The following is a 22,018-nucleotide window of genomic DNA, read 5'->3' on the forward strand; positions in this document are numbered from 1 at the left end:
CTCTGTAGAAGTGCCTAGACAAATTTACAAAGCAACACTCACACAGGAATTCTGGCAATGGAACCTTTAGACTCCTCCTACGACCTGCTCTCCCCCTCCCCCGCTTTACCTGTCTCTCCTCTGACCATGTGACCTTTGGACCCACCCACATTCACCTGGAGCTCTCCGGCAGCTCTTGATTCTCTCCAGGAGACCTCAGCTTTGTTCCGGAGAGTTTTTCCTTTGCACTGGACTGCCATGGACTGAGGATATATGTCATTTCTTCCCTTCCCCTCTAACCGTTGACACTGGGGTTATTGCAGTTATTCCCGCCTGACTTTCTACTGCGGGAGAGGAGAACCAGGGGCTCTTTGGGAACAGCCAGGTGCTTCCATCCAGGTCATCGGCATACCTGTTTTCCACCTGCGATTTCCGCACAGGTGAGTTGGCAGCATGCAGGCAGCTTGGAAACCAAGCTGGCTTAAAAAAGAAAAGGAAAAACAGATGCTTTGCTTTCCAAACGGGTTGTGATTTGTTTTGGTTTTTGTTCTGTGCCTTTATGGTCCAAGGAATTGCTATGTCTTCCTGGACCTGGACCTGAAACAGGAAAATAACTTTTAGAGAGTTTTCACATTTCTGTAGCTCTTCTGATCAGAAGCCGGAGGTTCAGTGCTTAGAGCTAGACAAAGGTAAATTCAGCATCAGCCCGTAATAATGATTGGATGAAGACTCCATACAAATTATTCCAGACTTGAAAGAATAATCAGAATGGATAATCAGAATGCTTCAATAAACAGGATGCTGAATCTTTTTAGTCTTATGTTGCTCCGAAACAGGGTTTCCCGAACTTTGGTCCCCAGCTGCTTTTGGACTACAATTCCTATCGTCCCTGACCACTACTGGCTAGGGATGATGGGAGTTGTAGTCCAAAAACAGCTGGAGACCCGCGTTTGGGAAACTCTGCTCTAACAGCACACAAAAAAAGGTAAAGGGACCCCTGACCACTAGGTCCAGTCGTGACCGACTCTGGGGTTGTGGCGCTCATTTCACGTTATTGGCCGAGGGAACCAGCGTACAGCTTCCAGGTCATGTGGCCAGCATGACAAAGCCGCTTCTGGCAAACCAGAGCAGCACACGGAAATGCCGTTTACCTTCCCGCTCTAGCGGTACCTATTTATCTACTTGCACTTTGACGTGCTTTCAAACTGCTAGGTGGGCAGGAGCTGGGACCGAGCAACGGGAGCTCACCCCGTTGTGGGGATTCGAACCGCCGACCTTCTGATCGGCAAGCCCTAGGTTCTGTGGTTTAACCCACAGCGCCACCCGCTGCATGTCTAATCAGATGTGAGCCCCGTTGTTTTCAAAGGAGCATACTTCCAGAAATATGTGCATGGGACTGCAGCCTAACTTGGTTTGTCTGAAAGGAAGTTATAGTCTCCCTGGGGAGACTATCAGGGCTGCTTACCTGTGGCTTTCCAGACACCTTTTGAAACCCCCATCAACCCCACCTAGGGTCCAATAGTCAGGGAGGGCAGGAGGTCACAGGTCAGCCATCCCTACTTGGGATTGTATTCTCTATGATCACACATCCATGCCATACCTTGAAAGCACTCTTACACCATTTTAACAGTTATGAATCCCGGGAACCGTAGTTTGTTGAGGGTGCTGGGAATTGTAGTGCTGTGGTGATTAAACCCAGGATCTTTTGGGGGCGATACCGTGACACTGAAAGTGGTAGAAATGTGCTTTAAATGTGTGGTGTGGATGTGACCACAGTGGTTATTAATCTACGTCTCTGCTTTTTGGAACAGAAACTCTATAACCTAGAGGACTCATCCTCACAGCCCCACAGATTTATTTATTTTTTAAATGGTAAAAGTTGGCAACCTGAGCAATATAGGAATGATAATAATACTCGCCTACCTTACAGGGTTGTTGTCAGGATTAGGAGATGATGTTATGTGAAGTGCTCTGACTGTCTGAAATGACTATATGAATGTTAAGTATTATTTTACACGTGGCCCCTTAGCAAACACCTCCTAAAACTACAGCGCGGAAATTTGTTAACAGGAATGTTATTTGCTGACGCTCGATTCTGTCTGATGTAAACCGTTGGGACTATATCAACAGTTCCTTGTTGGGCAGCAAGGGGAAGCGATTGGTTTTCTTTCACTTTTGATTATGCTGCAAATAATTTCTAAAAATCCTAAGCACTTCTGAAATCCTAAGCGCTCTTGTTTGGAGGTTAAGTCCGGGGTCAGTCCCTTCTTAAAGGCTTCCCAAGCCATCATTAGGGCAGTAATTATTTTTAAAGACTTAAAAAACAAAGCTGTGTGCAGTCTGATAATTACTTTACAACACTTATCTGTGACTTTGCAAAGGATCCTGGGAGGACACACCTCTTGGATCGTGCAGAGCCTGGCATGACAGAGAGTGCCTTTCTGCCAGCCCGGAGGAGCAAGCCTTGCAGGGCGCAGTGGAATGACCTTTGGAGGAAATATGCACAAACTCAGGCAGCGAATGATTAACTTGCTTGATAAATCTAGGAGCAGGAAGCCAAGCTCGTGCCATTTCAAGTGGTGCATTTCTGAAAACGGCTGAGTAACAGTTCTGCCCTGTTCCCTTAAGGACTTCTCTTTAAGAATGGAAAGGCAGGAGGGGAGAGTGGCAATAGGGCTGTTGTTTTGTTACACACTCTGGTTTCGGATTCCTCCTAAGGAGTGTAATTATCATGCCTCCTGTGTTGTTTTGCTGGTCAGTTCCACTGTTGTTGTTGTTGTTTAGTCGTGTCCGACTCTTCGTGACCCCATGGACCATAGCACGCCAGGCACTTCTGTCTTCCACTGCCTCCCGCAGTTTGGTCACTGTTGTTAGGAAACCCCTATTTCCTTTCCCAGAAATACTATTTTGCAGTGTTTCCCATGAAGAGGGACCTCTGGGAAATGTAGCACCAGGAATGGAATCAGGACCCCCTAACAACTGTTAGCACCCTTAACAAACTATAACTCCCATAATTATTTGCAGGGAAGCCATAATTGTTTAAATTGCTTTGAATTTATAGCGCTTTGAACTTACGATGTGAACATGGCCTTATTTGAAGTTGTTGACTCCTCCCATCCACCTAAGGCTGCAAATCCTATGCACACAGACTTGGGAGCAAATTCTGTTCAACTCAGGCTTTGGAGGAGTTACTTCTGAGTAAACAGAAGCAAGCAGGCATTGACATTACAGGACTTACTTCTGAGTGAACATGCTTAGGTTCACACTATAGTACAGGTTGTAAATGCCCTCAGAGGGAAAACCAGTGTGGTGCAGTGGTTCACGTCTTGGACCAGGACCTCGGAGATCCGAGTTCAAATCCCCACTCAGCCATGATGCTCACTGGGTGATTTTAGTTCAGTCATCATTGTTAAGTTGTGGGTAAGCAGCAGACGACACAGTGATTCTCCAACAGCTCTTTATTTGAGTCAGAACAGAACTGAACTGCATTGCCGAGCTGGCCTGCTTTTATAGAGGCTGGCTCAAACAATGTATCAAACATAATTCAAAGTTCCCTCCTAAAACAACTGTCAAGGACCTGAGGGAAAACTCTATACACTAATACATAACAATCATCTCTCAGCCTAAATTACCTCAGACATTCTCCATTTAAAGCACATGGCTTCCTCCCCCCAAATCTGGGAATTGTAGTTTATCCCTCACAGTGAAGGACCGTGTGTGACACAGAGCGGTATTCAAGAATTCTGTACAATATAATTATTTCCTGTCCAATATTTTAAGCAGGCATCCCCAAACTGCGGCCCTCAAGATGTTTTGGCCTACAACTCCCATGATCCCTAGCTAACAGGACCCAGTGGTCAGGGATGATGGGAATTGTAGTCCAAAACATCTGGAGGGCCGAAGTTTGGGGGTGCCTGATTTTAAGCATAAGTCTTTCCATCTTTGTGCATATGAAAAGCCTTGCTATTATATACAGTGGAACCTCGGTTTATGAACACCTCGGTTTATGAATTTTTGGTTTATGAACACCACGGACCCATCTGGAACGGATTAATTCATTTTCCATTACTTTCAATGGGAAAGTTCGCTTCAGTTTATGAACGCTTCAGTTTATGAACAGACTTCCGGAACCAATTACACCCATGCTTCAGTTTATGAACGCTTCAGTTTAAGTACTCCGCGGACCCGTCTGGAACGGATTAATCCACTTTCCATTACTTTCAATGGGAAAGTTCGCTTCAGTTTATGAACGCTTCAGTTTATGAACAGACTTCCGGAACCAATTGTGTTCATAAACCGAGGTACCACTGTAGTCATGTATTTGAAGCTCAATAATCTCATTGTTTATTGTTTGTCAAAACAGACACCTCCAAGATGCCACACTGAAGCTTTGTCCGTATCATATATCAGTCTTATATAGTACAGTTCAATTACAGTATTCCTTTATCAAACAGTGTGCCATTTGATGTATCTAAGCATTTTTTCCCCTGTTGCTGTCACTTCTACTTGAGAACAAAGAAGGGTGTACCAGTTAGGCATTCAGGTACAGGCAGAGGAATAGGGAGGACGGCAGTTTGAAATGCTGGAATGTATGTGCTTAAGTTTGGTTTTTTGTTAATTACCCATATATTCCGGTGTATAAGACTACTGGGCGTATAAGACGACCCCCAACTTTTCCAGTTAAAATATAGAGTTTGGGATATACTCGCTGTATAAGAAATACGACCCGGCGTACAAGACGACCCCCGACTTTTGAGAATATTTTCCTGGGTTAAAAAGTAGTCTTATACGCAGGAATATACAGTGTAGTTTCGAATTCCTGTAAGTTTTCTGTAAGTTTCATTTCCCTAGAAATCACGTGCTTTTGGGGAAATCAGATGGTGCTTGTTGTGACTGTATAAAAGGATCATGCTCCCACCAGTGTGTGTATAGATTGCGAGCTTATTGCGCTACACCTTTGCTTGGCATACGCTAAACAAATAAACCTTGTTGTATCCTGCCTGGCATTTTGCCTCTTTGTGTTGGGGCTCCATTGCTCCTGAGATCCGGACTTGGGCTTAGATCCATCAACAGGGCTGCAGTTCCCAGCACCGTTAAACTAAGGCTCCCAGGATTCTGTGGAGGAAGCCATGTGTGGGTGTTGTTGTGAGGATAAAATGAGTTGTTTGTGAGGATAAAATGGAGAAAGAGCCTTGAGCTACCTGGAGAAAAGGCAGGATAGAAAAGTAATGAGAAGTAAATAAATAGATTTCTGTATCCCAGCACATTTACAACTCCCGGCTTCTGAACCTGCCCCTGGTAAGCTTTCTTTTAACTGCAGTTTCATCTGCGGCAATTAGCAGGTATTAATGTTTAGCACCATGCTATGAAATGCTTCGCCTGCTGATTTCTACAGATCAGACTTCTGTTAACAGGAACCGGGAGTAAGCCAGACCCAGTTGGGAATCCAATTTAAAATGGAAAATGATTAAAAAATAAAACCAATTACCTGGTCAGGCTCCTCGTTGGTAATGCTTTTTTAAACACCTGGCAGATTCCCTCTCCACAGGCCTGGCTCGAGATATTTAGCTGCCTGAGGTGAAGAAGGAACTCTTTGTCAAAGTAGACAGTACCCAAGGCCAGATATTTTGGTACCAGTGGTAGAAAAATCCCACCTTCCCTCCCTCACTCCCCAGCAGTAAAAACAACAATAATGAATCAATTTACTAACAGCTTGCTGCCTTTCCAGGACACCCCAAAATCAGCTGCCCGAGGCAGTTGCTTCGCCCTGCCTAATTGCTGGAGCGACTCTGTCTCTCCAGCTTTCTTGTTGCACTGGGCTCTTATCAAGTTCCCAGCAGTTGTCCCCGTGTTATCAGACAGTAGAGCAGCAACTGTTTTCTCTGTGGGGAGGAACCAGTTGTATAAAACCAGCAGTGTGTTGTGTCTCAGGCCCGTGCTGTTGTTTTTTTGTAAGTGAAGGCTGGCGGATAGATGATAAGAAAGCTACTGTATCATGCGAACAGGTGGTGTTATCCCAGAATATATATTGGAGGACTCTCTTGAACCCAGATCTTTGGCACTGTCTCATGTTCTCCTTTCAGGGCCCGTCATGTGGATTCCTCCATGCCTTCTTTTGCTGTTCCAAGCCCTCAGCCCCGGCCTTGCCATTTCGCTCCACAAGCAGCTGGAACACCAGCAAACTCTAGAGGATCAAGGTAAGTGGAGGGTTGGGGTACGCACACCCACACACCCTTGCCAGCGCTGCCTGCATCTGTTTTCAAAAGGAACCACACTGGGACAACGCAGAATCCATCTGCTTTTATTCTGGGAATGATGAAGCCACTTTGTCGAGAAGCACATTTCAGGGGCAAATAGGGTTGGTTGCCAGACTCAATAGAGGACAGGACTTCTGTGCCTTTAATTGCCCTGTCCTCTTTTGAGTCTGGAAACCTTAAAGAGAAACCAGCTGACCCTTTCTTTAATTTCCAAGCAAAGGGTCTGCTGGTTTCTCTTCAAGGTTTCCAGCCTCAAAAGAGGGCAGGGCAATTAAAGGCACAGAAGTCCTGGCCACTATTGAGTCTGGCAACCCTAGGAAGGTTGCAAAGATGCAACAGGGATTGTGTGTGTGGACTAGGTGCAAACAAAAACAACAAAAAACCAAGAACTTGCTTTTCACTGATTGTAAAAGAAAATGTTGTGCATACGCAGTCTAAAGGAACAAAGAGCCTGGAGGTCACAGGTGACTTTATAAGGTTATTTGAAGTGAGGAAAATGCCTACATAAGAGCTGCAAAGTAGAATGGGTCCCCCCTAAAGAAGCCTTCTTTGTTGACATTTGTACCTTCCTCCTGGCAGCTAAGGCGCAGGTGGCGCTGTGGGTTAAACCACAGAGCCTAGGGCTTGCCGATAAGAAGGTTGGCGGTTCAAATCCCCACGACAGGGTGAGCTCCCGTTGCTCAGTCCTTGCTCCTGCCAACCTAGCAGTTTGAAAGCACGTCAAAGTGCAAGTAGATAAATAGGTACCGCTCTGGTGGGAAGGTAAATGGCGTTTCCGTGTGCTGCTCTGGTTCGCCAGAAGCGGCTTTGTCATGCTGGCTACATGAAGCTGTCTGCAGACAAACGTCAGCTCCCTCAGCCAATAAAGCGAGATGAGTGCTGCAACCCCAGAGTCGGTCACGACTGGACCTAATGGTCAGGGGTCCCTTTACCTTTACCTGGCAGCTAGGATATCATGCAAGGATCTTCTCATCCCAGCCACCCATGTCTCCCCACCCCAGAAACTCTATGATTAGGCTTTCTGCACTGAGCTTCATGGCTGAGTGAGGATTTGAACCCCTTTCTCCAGCACTTTTAATCACGGCACACCACCACTAGCTCTCTTACTGTCTTTAAGAAATCCAGGTTCAACCGATGAGAGGTTTGCCCCACTGGCTGTTGTAGCAATGAGAAGCACAAGCTCCCCGCACTGCCCCTCTCATTCCTAAACACAGACGTCACAGCAAGGAAATAGCCAACGAGTGCATTGGACCCTTGCAGAACCACATTCCACATTTTCCAATGATTACAATATATTTGGGGAGGGGGGAACATCTCATTTCCTCAAACTGTGTGCAATAAGCTTTTGAGTTCTAACGAAATGTTTGGAGGTTCATTCAACCAGGAAGTGAAGGCATGTGACTGTGAGCAACAAAAAAATCAGCAATGCCTCATGCAAAGTGTTTAAAACAGCTCACCTGGAAAGGTTGGGAAAGCATCAAAGCAAGCAGTGATATTTGAAGAAAGGAGAAGGACCTGATGGGTGCAGCTGTCGACTCCCAGGCCTTTCCGGAGCTCCCAGAAGCCTCTGCTTTACCTGCAAAAAAAAATGCTGCAGTTCTCAGTCCTCTTCATATGCAACCTCCCCTAGAGGGTGGAAAGTGTATGCTAACTGGCTGGGGTTGGTGGGAGTTGTCGTCAAAAACATCTGGAGGGCACCATGTTGGCAAAGGCTGATGTATCTGAAAATAACTGAGGACTTCAGCGTGACACATCCAAGAATACTGGGAGCTGGTGTTTGCTAAGGGTGCTGAGAATTGTTAGGAGACCCTAGTTCCCCCTCCCAGAGTTCCCTGGGAAGAGGGATTGACTGTTAAACCACTCTGGGAACTGCAGAGGGGAATGTGAGTCTCCCATACCGTCCAACTTTTTACTACGCAAAATTGGGGTGTGAGTGCGAGATTGCAGCACCCCCAATGGCCACTGAGATCTCAACTCCCCTTTCTTTGAGAGAACAAATGACTTTGGTCCTAGGACATCTTGCCTTCTCTAAACTCTGGGATAATATTTTATGGTTTCTATTCTCAGCGTTCCTGGATGACTCTACTGCACATCGATTCCTGGGTCGTAAGCCTCTTTATAACCACTGGGATTTTGAGCTGATCACTCCAGGCAACTTGCAGCGTGAATGCATAGAGGAAGTTTGCAACTACGAAGAAGCCCGCGAAGTATTTGAGGACGACTTCAAAACAGCTGAGTATGGGGAAAGCCTTGGGCTTGGGAGCAGCATAGCATCTAGTATAGAGATTTTGAAACTGTGTTCTGCTGCCCCTTCCAGGTAGTCGCAAAAACCACACCCAGAATTATAGAGGGGGAAATGATTCAGGGCCAACAGGGATAAATGCCAAATTAGAATCTGATGCTGCTGTCTGATTGTACCTGCTGAGTGAAAGGAGAACCTAGCAACACCTGTCTACTACATAGCAACTTGTCGTCATGACTGCACCAGGTGTCGGGTCAGCCGGGGGCAAGAACAATCCCCAGGCATAAAGCAGGAACACAAATCCAACCCATCTTCTCCCATCAGCGTTCAACTCTAGGGAGTTCTGACAGCCCTTCCTGACGATTTATTATGACCATGTCTTGGAGACACTAAGCACATATTCAGAGTCCAGCAGAGATAAAATGCAGACGGAGCCAGGCTGAGGTTGTGTACTAAAAGCTACTTCATTAAGCGTAAGGCAGGACAAAAGAAAACATGTCTTCTCTCGCTGAGAGAAGTCTGAAGAAAAAAGAAACAAACAGAAACAGAATACAGCAAAACATCCGCTCCCGTGATTCCAACAGTCTTTGCTGGAATGCATAACACAGGCATGTGACCTGCACAGTGTGAGGAATAGAAACCTAACACCAGGGTGACTAGAGAAAAACTGGGGTTTTAATTTGATACCCTTTCTAGCAACCTGCCAAATGGCTATAATGTCAGGGATGTGGTTAGCAAAGAAAAAGCAAATCAAAATACAGTAGTTGTCTGCCATCGTACAGCAAACTTAAAGGCTTACTAAAGTAGCCCAATTCTCCTGCCCACCTAGCAGTTCGAAAGCACATCAAAGTGCAAGTAGATAAATAGGGGCCGCTCCGGCGGGAAGGTAAACAGCGTTTCCGTGCGCTGCTCTGGTTCGCCAGAAATGGCTTTGTCATGCTGGCCACATGACCCAGAAGCTGTCTGCGGACAAACGCTGGCTCCCTCGGCCTATAGAGCGAGATGAGCGCCGCAACCCCAGAGTCGGACACGACTGGAGCTGATGGTCAGGGGCCCCTTTACCCTTTACCTTTAAAGTAGTGGACTGGGTTGCGGAGGGGGGGAGAGAGAGCATTCGAAAACCAGGACCTCCTACCGTATTTTCCAAGAAGAGATTAAATAAGTTCATAGCAAGAGGGATGTTGTTTATACAGACATGGTGGTGGGGATAAAGCCTAATTGCTAGGTTCTCTAGGAAGGCGTTTAATATTGGGGGCAGACCAATTCTGCCCGCCCCCCCCTATTCTAGGCCCAACATTTTATATTTAAAAAAAGACCACACTCACTGCACTGCACATTTAAAATATTATTTCCTGCCTTCCTCTGTGCACCTAGATTTATGAAGTTGAAAACTGAAAGGGCGGAAGACAAAAGCAGACAAAAAGCAGCTCTGAGTCATGCTTTTACCTGCCTGCTGTACATTTGGAAACTGAAATTGTGATTGATGTAAACTGAGGATGGGGAAAGTTGTGATTCTGTGTTGCATTCAGTGTTTGTGCAGTGTTTGTACAGCAAGAGGGGCCACGATTCCATGCTTCCCTTAGACGGCAATAACGCCCTGGTGCTTCAGAGCCAAGGAAATCCAGGGAACATCGTTTGTCATTAACTACAGCGCTCCGTGCCAGGACTCGTCTAGGGAATTTGGAGCAGGTAGATTCCTAGCATAGTAAAAGAGCAAACAGGCCTCAGGCCTCCTATTACAGAGCTATGTCCGGGCATCTCTGGTGGTTCAGGGCAGGCAAGGAGTGAAACCAGCAGCAGCCAGAGATGGCTGGCTGAAATAAATCTGTGAGTAGGCTGGGGCTCGTTTGCATCTCAGTTTCCTGGGGGAGAGGGAGAAGGGCTACATTAAATTGGGAAATCAGTGTGTGAGGTCAGTGTAAGCACCGCCCTATTCTGAACTGTGAAGGTGATTCAAGCTGGTGTGTGTGTGTTTATGTGGTTTCTGGGATATCTCCTCCTATTTAGATATTGTGTCTTTTCCTATCTTGACAGGCTATGTAGTTTCCAACATTTCCATGTAACTAAACGCAAGAGAAACCAAAGTAGATTCTCGGCAGAAACTGCCCAATATTATTTCTCCCTTCTCTCTAAATACACTCTCTCCTGTATCTAAGGCCTTTCATCCCCTTCTTTGCCATCCACACCAGGAGATCCTTCTCCTTTCCTCAGCCCTGTGTTCCCCCACAATGGAGACTGCTCCATTGCCAACCCCATCCAGCCCTCAGATTAGATGCCCACCCCTGCCTGCCCGCCTGCTTGCAACCAGGCCAGGGGCTGGCCCTGGCTGTCAGTTTCCTCCTCCATCATCTCAGTGTTTCCCTTGCACAGCTCGGCAGGGAGTAGGAGGATGACAAAAATGAGCACTAGTTGGCTCTCAATGGCTCTAGCGCCACCTAGAGTTGTCCTCCCTGCCTTCGGACCCACCAGTCCTAAATAGGCACCAGCCGCCCGTTTCCCCAAACTTATTCCCTCTGCTCTCATTGGTTGAGAGCATTTCTCTAGTAAGTGCATCCCTTTAGTCCGGGGATGAGGAACTTGTGATCCTCCAGACCAGGCACCCCCAAACTAGTCCAAAACATCTGGGGGGCCGAAGTTTGGGGGTGCCTGCTCCAGACATTGGGCTGCATTTGCGATGATCCCTGACCATTGGTCATGCCGGCTGCGGCTGATGAGAGCTGCAATCCGACAACATCTGGAGGGCCACAGGTTCCCAGTCCTTCCTTGCACCAGTCCCCTTAAATTCCCAAATACTGAATTGAATGTATGAATGTTCCAACACAAACCACAATGGCAGGTCGCCAGCTCTTGAACTGGCTCAGTTAATACTTAGAATTTGTTTTCTAGTTTTCTGTGGGGAAGCATTTGCAGGACCAGAATTAATTGGGGAAACTGCTATTTATAAAGATAACGTTGCACCCTCGTGCACTTCTTCAAGGGGCAAGGAGCTCCCCCCCCCCCCGGTTGTTTTTTGCTGGTGCTGCCAGGGCATAGACACAGACAATAGAACTGGCTTATTTGCGCCTTATCTTTGTGCCAGCTAGCATTATCTCGAGGAAGCGCTGTGTTGTTGTCTTTGTAGTATTCATGTTTATTGACATCTTACATCTTTATTTCACACCAACACGTCCTTAAATGCAGAGTACTACTTCATGGTAATCGTGATTCAGAACTCTTGTAGCCCAAGGTGAATTGTTTGTAGTTTAAAAACCAGAAGAACCGCAAATACGTGTAACCTTCCTTTACTTTAGTCAAGAGGTTAGTTATCGCTGTATTCGCCCTTGATAGTGGAAGACCTAAACAGCCCTAGAGGGGCGAGTCTGTTGCAGCAATTGAGGCGGTGGTTTCCTGTCCCGCTGCAGGTGCTAATTAGCTGAGCAATGCTAAGCTGATTGTGTTAATCGACAATTACTGCTGTTGTAAATGGCGGCTGAACTGGTTTCGCTTATATTTCAGCTTTAATTGAATTGTCACAGTCTGCACCTTCTGCATTTCATTACCAATTGCCTCTACTGTCTATGTCTCCCCCCCCCCCTTAAAAACCTGTATATGTTTGTCTGCCACCAAAGCTCATGCCACAATAAACTGGTCCGTTTTAACACCACTTCCCATACAATGCTGGGGATATGTAAGCTCTTTCATGATTCCCCCTCCTTTGCTTTTTTAAAAAATGGGTGTGCTCAGGGCATAGCTGCCAAGTTTTCCCCTTTCTCGCGAGGAAGCCTATTCAGCATAAGGGAAAATCCCTTTAAAAAAGAGATAACTTGGCAGCTATGGCTCAGGGGTTGTAATTGCTCACCATTTTGAAATATTGGGCCTTTCTGCACTTGCCATTTATGGAATAGTTGCTGTTTGCTCTGATGTTTTGAAGAGTGCATTTGTTTGCGGCACCCGACTTTCTTCCTCCTGGTATTTCCGTTTTCCTCCCCCTGTCCAAGTCCCCCAGCTAATTTCCCTTTCCTTCCCACCCTTGTTGGTCATTCCGTTGCCTACCTGGATCTTGAAAAGTGTAGCTATAGCACTGAAAGAGGAAGTGGGAAAGTGTTGTTCTTCGAACTTCCTCCTCCAGCTCTCAGCTACGGTACTTTCCACCCCCTTCTTGGAAAGTACTATCTTTACCACCTCACAGTGAAGGGGACAGTGAGCGGCGGGGAGGTTCAGGGGGTTTGTGGGCTCCGGATGTGGCATTGCACCCACGGGGCAACACGTTGGCAACATCAGCATTGAATTATACAGAAGGGTGAATGCCAGGAGGTGCCACTTTCCCCAACACTTCTCCTTGGCAGGAGAAGCTGTTCCTGCTTTAATTATTCTCCAAGATTTTGGACACAGCTGCCAGTTACCCTATCCCATACTAATATGACAAATCTCCCAAGTAATTGCAAGCAGAGGTTTGGGCTGTGCAGTTTTGCATGTCCGTAGGATTGCATGGCACAGTTTCTTGCGTGCCTGCAGCCAGATCAGAATCTGGACTAGTTTCAGCTCCTGACTCAGAGGAGAGAAAGAGGCAACGCCTTTTGCGTTAACAGTAACTTGTCGCATAGGGATAGATACACAGTTTAAAAGATTTACGGTTCCTTCAGCTAAACCAGGCATCCCCAAACTGCGGCCCTCCAGATGTTTTGGCCTACAACTCCCATGATCCATTTCCTAGCTAACAGGACCAGCGGCCGGGGAAGATGGGAATTGTAGTCCAAAACATCTGGAGGGCCGAAGTTTGGGGATGCCTGAGCTAAACAGATCTACGGAGAGTTGACTTCTGTGGACTGGGGTTAAGTTAGCCTGTTGTTTGCAGTCAAGAATGCCAAGAGTCCTGTGGCAAGGATTAATTTAGTGCAAAAGGAACTTTTGTTAGCCGATTTCCTGACTCCTAGGGATATGAGGTTGTCCTCTCTCCTGCCTTTTTTAAAGGACTTTCTTTTGCGATAGACTGATGCCCTCTAGAGTGCGTCTTGCAAATGACAAGTGAGGAAATAAGGCAGCATTGCTGGAGAAGCAGTCTTAGGCTGTGTACGCACCAGGGTGTCATTGCACATGTGGGTGGCACAGATGCCATTTTTCTGTGTGTGCTTCAGTCCACACCTAAGCCGGTTCCATTTAAACCTTGACTAGCAGGCAGTGGGGATGCGGGTGGCGCTGTGGGTTAAGCCACAGAGCCTAGGGCTTGCCGATCAGAAGGTCGGCGGTTTGAATCCCTGCGACAGGGTGAGCTCCCGTTACTCGGTCCCTGCTCCTGCCAACCTAGCAGTTCAAAAGCACAAAGTGCAAGTAGATAAATAGGTACCGCTCCTGCAGGAAGGTAAATGGTGTTTCCATGCGCTGCTCTGGTTTGCCAGAAGCGGCTTAGTCATGCTGGCCACATGACCTGGAAGCTGTACGCCGGCTCCCTCAGCCAGTAAAGCAAGAAGAGCGCCACAGCCCCAGAGTCGTCCGCGACTGGACCTAACGGTCAGGGGTCCCTTTACCTTTAACTTTAGCAGGCAGTGACTGGTGGAGTGTATTCACTCTGTGCATTATGGAAACCTGAGGTCTGTTGTTGGCGTGTGCACGAGTATTTGCTTACCTGTAAGTGTGCATACACCTGTAAGGGGGTGGATTCATTTTGCAGTGGAACGGTGAAATAGTGAACTATACCCAAAGCCAAAGTGTCAAGCATGTTTCACAATGGGCAAAATGGCCCTTTATTTATTGAGTCATGAAGGCATGTTTTCCAATTTACCAGCTTCGTGCAAAACAACACTTTCAAAAATAAGTACGCGTTTGTGACCTGCACCTGGCCTTGCCAGGTAAGGAGCCAGCAGCCCACCAAGAAGGGACTCACCAGGGCAAAAAACAGCCTCTCCCGCAGCTACACTTCCCAGAATTGCCTGGGAAGAGGAACTGGTTGTAAAATCACTCTGGGAGTTGTAGCTGTGTGAGGGGAATAGGCATTTCCAAAAACGCTCAGCACCCATAACAAACTACAGTTCCCAGGATCCTTGGGGAGAAGCCATGAATGTTTAAAGTGGCATGATATTGCTTTAAATGTATAGTGCAGACAGGCCCGGCTCTAGGTGTAGTCCCGGCGGCGCAGGGCACCGGGCTGGCAGGGGAGCCGCGCGGCGCGCTGCGAGGGCGTCGGAGCTGCCTCAGTGCCAGGGCGCCCGACCTGCTTGAGACGTCCCTGAGTGCAGATAGCACCCAGTGGTTACCACCACCAGAACTTGGGACATTAATTTCAAAATGGCGGGGAGGCTGTTATTTGCTATCATGCCATGTTAACCTCCCCCCTTTTTTTGTTCTCTCTTGCAGAGACAATTTTGGGAGAGCTACGAACACAATGGGAAAGGAGGCGCAAGTGAGTAAGGGTAGAAAATGGCAGCAGGGAAGTCCCAGGCATCCCTCTTACCTGATACTTTACTGCCCATTGTGAGTCAGCTGATGACAGAAGGAAACAAACTCCTGTTCAGTTTCCCAGAGGCTCATCACACACACACTGCTGACCCCATTCCTTTGCAATCATAGTCCTAGAACTGCAGAGTTGGAAGATACCCAACTCTGTGCACATGTCCCGCTTGCAGGCTTCCCACAGGGATCTGGTCAGCCACTGTGAGAACAGGATGCTGCAAGGGATGGGCCATTGGCCTGATCCAGCAACATTCTACTTATGTTCTCATGATCCCCGCAGGCTCCAGAGAGCTGTTTGTATAAGTTGGCCTGCTGTACAGGCGGAGTGACAGGAAACAAAGCCAAAGCTACTTTTGCGCAGCAGACGAGCTTCTACACACAGCTCTCTGTCCTCTATCCAGGCCAACAAGAATTGAAGGCCCACATTCCAGCCAGGCAAAAGGCACTTGAGGATGTAAAGCAAGGCTGGAAAGGTGTGTGGCCTGGGAAGGTCCCAAGGGCCAGATAGAGAGGCCTGGAGGGCCAGCATCTATTTGTTCCATGAAAAGGCAACTTTAATTTATTTATTTTTTGCCAAATCATTTTTATTGATTTTCCAAATTTTACCGTATCAGCCAGAAATTAAGAAAATTTAATACATTTTTTCCAAAAATTGGTTTCCCATACTCTGTTCTCGATGCATCCAAGGTTTCCTCTTGTTGCTGCTTTATTTTTTTTAGTTGTTTCTAGTTCACATTCTGTTCTTTACAGTTAACCTTATTTTACAATACTTTTTTTTAAAAAAAAAAACTTATTTATCCTTAACCATCAGCTCTCCCACCTGCCAATTCCTGCATGTACAATATTTTACAATTTGCAATATCCAGTCCTTCCCCACCCCCTAAAAATAATGTTTAGGGGTACTTTCATTTTGACTCAAGAAAATCACCATTCTATAGTTCAAATCGGGGGAAATATAAATACAGTAAATGGTCAAAAGTACAAAGATTCACAAAATGTTTAGGGGCATGCGTACCCCCAGAAAAAAAAGAACTGGCAATATCTATATAAGTGAGTACAAGGAATTTATTTTAGAAATGGTTATTGCTGATTTATTGTGGATTTGATAATTTGTGATGATCCAATCCACAATAAATCAGCAATAATCATTTCTAAAATAAATTCCTTTCCTTCCTTCTGCATGTATGAAAAAAAACCAATAGTTCACTTTTGCTAGGTGTTTCCCCTTTCCTTCTTATCTGCGCAGTCCACTCTGCCAAAGATCCTGCCCAGAACTCGAATTAAATTCCCAGTCGAAATATCTCCTGTTGTTGTCCCTTCTAAAATAGGAATTCCAAGGATGACCTTCTGCCTCTGTGTTTTCCCACGGCTCCTTGACAAGCAAGGGAGGGCAGATTGTACTTCCTAGAGAAAAGGCAACTTTAATATCTCTGAAGCCCCTCTGAATCAGGGTGGCAGTGCCCACAACAGGACGCAGACACCAGATATCGCTACTAACCTTCCCTCAATCTCTCCCGCTTCCACAGGAACACCTGGTGTCGATGTAGCTGGCCTGGTGGCTGGCCTTGTAGCAGCGTTGGTGTCTGCAGTCATGTTTGTGATTGTGGGCATGTATTGTGTCAAATACCGGAGTAAGCAGAGGAGCCGTTCCAGGTACGGATCAGGGTCCAAGGATAGGTGCTTGGGGGGGGGGGCATGCAAGGGAATGAAAAGCAGTTGCAGGCAGCTTTCAACACCAGGAGGTCCTAGTCAGGGTCAGCATGAACGACGCAGGGCTCCATTGTCAGGGAAGTTAACTCTCCAAGGAAACAGCATACAAATCAGCAACAGTTCCCAGTAGGTCTTGCCCCTGTGGAGCAGTTGCCAGATCCGAAGGTCCCTGCCTTCTGCCCCTTCTAAGGCTCCTCCTCTCCTGGATGTTTCCCAAGCAGTCTCAAACGGCGTCTGTGTACCCGTAGTCTCTGTTCTGCTCTCCATATTATCCTGCGCGTTCTTGGAGACCATGGTGGAGGGGAGTTTGTTGCAACAAGAGAGGGAGACTCCCTGGATTCTTGACACACACACCCCTCTTCTGCTTCAGCCTCGGAGTCTGAACTGCTCCCTGCCACAGGCTCTTTTTGCTCCCAAACCCTGTTCTCTCTTCAGCATCCAGCCCCTCCTCCCAATCTTCTCCCTTTGACCTCTCCTTAAGTTTCCCACCACCAAACCCTTCCTTCTCTGGAGTTTCCCTTGGGGGTTCCCTGCTGCTGCCTCCCATCACTCCTCTTCAGCCAGCCAGTCCCTGACAGTCCTTGAGTGGATCTCCCACAGTTGATCACACTCCGGTGGGTGCCCTCGACATTAGGGTCCCAGCTCCAGGAGGTAAAGTCGTAACTTGGAAGTCGAACGGAATCCTATCCGGAAGTCCGTTCGACTTCCAAAATGTTCAGAAACCCAAGCGCGGCTTCTGATTGGCTGCAGGAAGCTCCTGCAGCCAATCGGAAGCCACGGAAGCCCTGTCGGATGTACGGGTTCCAAAGAGCGTTCACAAACCGGAACACCCACTTCCGGGTTTGCGGCGTTCGGGAGCCAAAATGTCTGAGTACCAAGGTGTTCGGGATCCAAGGTATGACTGTATAAGCCTCTTAGCAAAACATCCGCCAACAAGGGCAAGATTGCAAATGCCGTGGAATCCAAACAAGCCAAGGTCAAGTGGAGAAGATCAGCCTAGGTCTAGAGCCCAAGGTCAAACAACAGCCCAAAGTCAATATCACAAGCAGGTCAGGCAAACTACCTGCACAAGGATGCAGAGACTTGTATTGTTCACAGCTAGCAGAGGCCTCCCAGACCACAACCCTACCCTGCCACACTAGGCTCCTTTGGGAAGGATGGGGTATAAATTCAGCGGCCAGGTTGCAAGACGGTTTGAGCATATTACACCGATCCTGTTTTGACTGCACTGGCTACTAATTAGTTTCCGGGCCCAATTCAAAGTGCTGTTTTTGACCTATAAAGCCTTAAACAGCTCAGGACCTCAATACCTCAAGGACCGCCTCTTTTCATATGGACCTACCCAGACCCTGAGATCATCTTCTGTGGCCCTCCTTTGTGTGCCTCCTCCTCGAGAGGTCTGGAGGGTGGCAACACAAGAATGGGTCTTCTCTGCAGTGGCTCCCCGTCTCTGGAATGCTCTCTCCAAGGAAGTTCATTATTATTAAAATAAATACTTCAGCTGCTGGTAGTTGCGGCATTTTAAGGATTGATTACCAACAACCATTGGTTGATGGATGTTGGAGTCAAGTATCACCTGGAAGGCTGGCAGTCCACCATTCCCATCCTTGATCATTGTTTCTGTAATTATTGAGCTTAAGAAAATATTTGTTTCCCAAGCAGTACATGAGAAGCCCTTCTGAAGTCAGTGTGTTATTTATGATGATATAACTGAGCTTGTCAGCAAGCAACCAGAGTCCATAGGAGTGCTTTGTGACATGCTCTCACCATTCAGACTCATCTCCTCCTCTCACCAGGGCTCAAAGCGACCTGTATCCTGCGGTCCCCCTTGCCACCTTTGGCGAGGAGCCAAAGCCAGAGTCGGCACCGGGACTTCCATCCTATGAGCAAGCGCTGGAATCTTCAGGTGTGCATGATGCACCTCCTCCACCTTACCACAGGTACAAGAGTTTTTTGAGATCTTACCCCGAGCCTCTTGCCCAAGCTGCATCCAGAATTTGTGTCAAGTGTGCAAGACACAAAAAGCTGGAATGGTCTGTCTAGCTCAGAACTGTTTACGCCAGCTTTTCTCAACCTTAGGTCCCCAGAGGTTGTCGGACTACAGCTCCCATCACCCCTAGCTAGCAGGACCAGTGGTCTGGGATGATGGGAGTTGTAGTCCAACAACGTCTGGGGGAACCCAAGGTTGAGAAAGGCTGGTCTACATTGACCGGTAGTGGCTCTCCAGGATTTTCAGACAGGGATTCTCTCCCAGCCCTCCCTAGTGATTGAATGTGGGACCTTCTGCATTCCAAGCAGATGCTCTGCCACCGAGCTATGGCCCCTCCTCCAGCTTGTTTGGCGGAAATGGCTGGAGAATTGGATTTGGGTCTAACGCTGATCACAAATGGGCTGGGTCAGTGGGAAACAAACCCGTCTGTCCACACCACATAGAGGAAGAGCAGAAGATTCCACATCTCGGGTTGCAGCTTTGCAGCAACATTAAACTACCCGGTAAAGATAAAAATGGGCTCGCTCCATGCGCACTGCCCTGAGCTCCTTGCAGGAAGGGTGGGAAACTAATGTGACATGACGGCAACTGACAGAATGCTACTATGCTAGGCAGTTACTGCAGCATGGAGCGGCTTCACGAAATGTAACTTTCTCCGTTGGCTCTGGCTGGGCTTAGCTAAAACCCAAGGACTATGCTGCTGTTTTTAATTTATCTTTATTTTGGAATATTTTTTGTTACTGTGAACAACTTAACAGCCGTGCGCATATGTTCATGAACTGGTAAAAGTGCAGCGCAGAAGGCAACAGTCCATTTCCTCCTGCCCCTACCCAGCCCGGCCCTGACCCAAGCAGTACTTTCCATGTATTCCCCTCTCCTCCTAAGTAGCCTCACAGGCAGCTGGGCATTCAGTTTGTATTTATATGCGAATTTTCCCAGCTCACACTTTCTGAAATAATATATGAATCAAAAATGCAGCTAGGCTTCAAAATTTGCACACCTCCAAATTTTGCAATGCAGTTCTCCAGCCAAGGAATGGGTCCAAAAATGCAAATGCTGGGGTAACACTGCATTAAAATGCATACGTTAATGAAAATAGCTTGCAAAAAAAATAATGCGTCCTATAAGGGAATACTGCTTTGCAAAAATGAGTATGTAAAAAACAAACTGCACACAAAGATGTGTTTTTGGAGAAATTCACACTAATATGCTGCTTTATTTTCATGACTTGTTTTTTTTTAAAAAAAAAAAACCAAAATCATAAAGTTATGTGGAAATGTGGAGAACTGAATTGGAGTAGAAAACAGGAATTGACAGACTCGCCAGTCACTGCTCTGAAATTTTTGCCTGGCTAACCATCTCTTGTGTACTAGGCCAAGAGAGGGAGGTCAGTTTTCCTGGTTATTAATAAAGAAAAGGGGTGGGTGGGTTTGTCCTGAATATATGATGCAACCTTGCATGAATGTTTTAAGCAAATTGGCATCGCCTACTACTGTCATTGTATGGCTTCTTGCTCACTGTTAAGAAACTCTGTTTTCCTTTTTCTCCACTCCCCACCCCAGGAATAGCACCAACACTGCCCCACCAACATGAGTTGTCAACAGCAAGATCACCACTCTTGGAAGAAAGTGTACCCACCTCCCCGCAAATTTATTTGCAGAAAAAACACTGTGAATTCACCTGCAGTACACCTGAGGGACGGATGGACACACATGCACAAATATGTGGACCACTGAATTATGTATATTGCATATATGTGTGTACTATGTGCAGAGAGAAAGTGTGTGTGTGTGTGTGTGTGTGTCAAGACAGAATACTGCATTATGCTGTTTGAGGAATAAGAATCTGAAATGTGAATAATACGACTGTTCTTTGCTACTCTGGCATAAAAATGAATCACCAACTTTGCAGCTCCAAATCCAGCATTTGCACAGGTTTCTGACACACATCCCTTTCTCCTGCCCACCACCTGCGTCATGTGAACAAGCCTTGTTATAGCTGTTCCTTTATTCTGCCATGGCCTGCATGTGCTAGAGTTTGGCAGAGGGTGGTTGGGATACCTGCTTGTTTTCATGCCTGATAAAATAATTCTCATCGTGTGTGGTTGAACAATAACTCTTAGGGTCTTTAGGGTGTGTTCAAGAGCACTATTAAGATGCAGAAGGGAAGGAGGAGTGTGTAACATCTGCCCTTGTGGTTGGTTTGCGGTATGAAGTCTCTCCATCAGTACAAATAGTGGTAGCTCGGCCTTCTGCCCCTGCATCCTCCATGGAGCAATGCCTGATCTAGAGAACATCCCGTCCATATCTAACAATGACATGGGGCACACAGGAAGCTGCCCCGTATCGGGTCAGTATTTTCTAACCTAGTATTTTCTGCTGTGATTGGCAGTTGCTTTCCAGGGCTTCAAGCAGGAGAGCGGGGGACCCATTTGCAATGCAAGCTGAACACCTCCACCCCGGCCCCCAGGTATATTTAGAGAAGTGTGAAAATTAGGGAACAAGGAAGAAATACAGCGGGCAGGTGGGTTAGAGGCAGATGCAAGGGTGTTTAAAAGGGGAGGGGAGGCATAGGTTGGTGAGAATATACAGATCAGCTGTAGAAAGCAAATACACCTCTATGGTGATGTAAGGAGGAGCAAATTATGTTTACATGCATTGCCTGCAGCTGTAGTCAGACAAATTTGTGTGGTGCAGGATGTCTAGGAAAGGAAGATGATTATCCAGTAAAATGGGCACAAGGTGTTTGCATGCCCATATGCTAAACTCGTATCCATCCTTTTCCACTCACATGTCCTGAAGGGTTGCTTGCTTGCCCGAGCACAGTGTAACACACCTTTCTACTTCTGTGAGAGAAGGTAGCACCGCTGTGTGGACAAGAATGTACCAAAATAACTTGAGCCATCTGTGAATCTTTTATTGTGGCATTTGTAGAAAATAAAATTTGAACTATTCTGTCATTGTCCTTCTTGCTTCATTAGCTCTCTCTTGGGTCTGGGCTTGGCATAGGCAAGTTTCACTTGCTCTCGGGAAGAAACTAGCCATAGGGTAACAGGTTGCCCAGGACTTGCCAGCTGAGACATTACTCTAGCACAGGAGTTCCCAAATGGGAACTCCTTCGATCACCCATGTCTGCAAGCTTCATTCGGGTGGTCCGCAGAAGGCCACTCCACCCATGAGGCAAGGTGAGGCAACCGCCTCAGGCAGCAGGATCCACAGAGCCAGCAGGTCCTGACGTGGATCTTTACCCCCCCCCCTTTGTTTGTGTTATAGACTTTCGCTTGCCCTTTCTTCCCTGGGGAGGGAGGGAGGAATTTTGTGGTTCACCTCGGATGCCAAAATCTCTTGGACCCTGGGTCTGCATTAAACATACTGTACTGATCTTTAAAATTGTGTTCTTAGTGTGTCTTTTATT

General features: G+C 47.0%; 1 protein-coding gene across 1 annotated transcript; it reads left to right on the top strand.

The window, feature by feature from the left end:
- Positions 1-135: 135 nt before the first annotated feature.
- Positions 136-21,563, top strand: PRRG2 (proline rich and Gla domain 2). The gene is made up of 7 exons (XM_035136250.2): positions 136-419; positions 6,063-6,176; positions 8,304-8,467; positions 14,809-14,854; positions 16,431-16,557; positions 18,411-18,554; positions 20,167-21,563. The coding sequence occupies exons 2-7, from the start codon at positions 6,071-6,073 to the stop codon at positions 20,195-20,197; spliced, it is 618 nt and encodes a 205-aa protein (XP_034992141.1). The 5' UTR covers positions 136-419; positions 6,063-6,070; the 3' UTR covers positions 20,198-21,563.
- The last annotated feature ends 455 nt before the right edge of the window (positions 21,564-22,018 follow it).

Source organism: Zootoca vivipara, chromosome 13 (assembly GCF_963506605.1).
Source record: "Zootoca vivipara chromosome 13, rZooViv1.1, whole genome shotgun sequence".
NCBI classification, from domain to species: domain Eukaryota; kingdom Metazoa; phylum Chordata; class Lepidosauria; order Squamata; family Lacertidae; genus Zootoca; species Zootoca vivipara.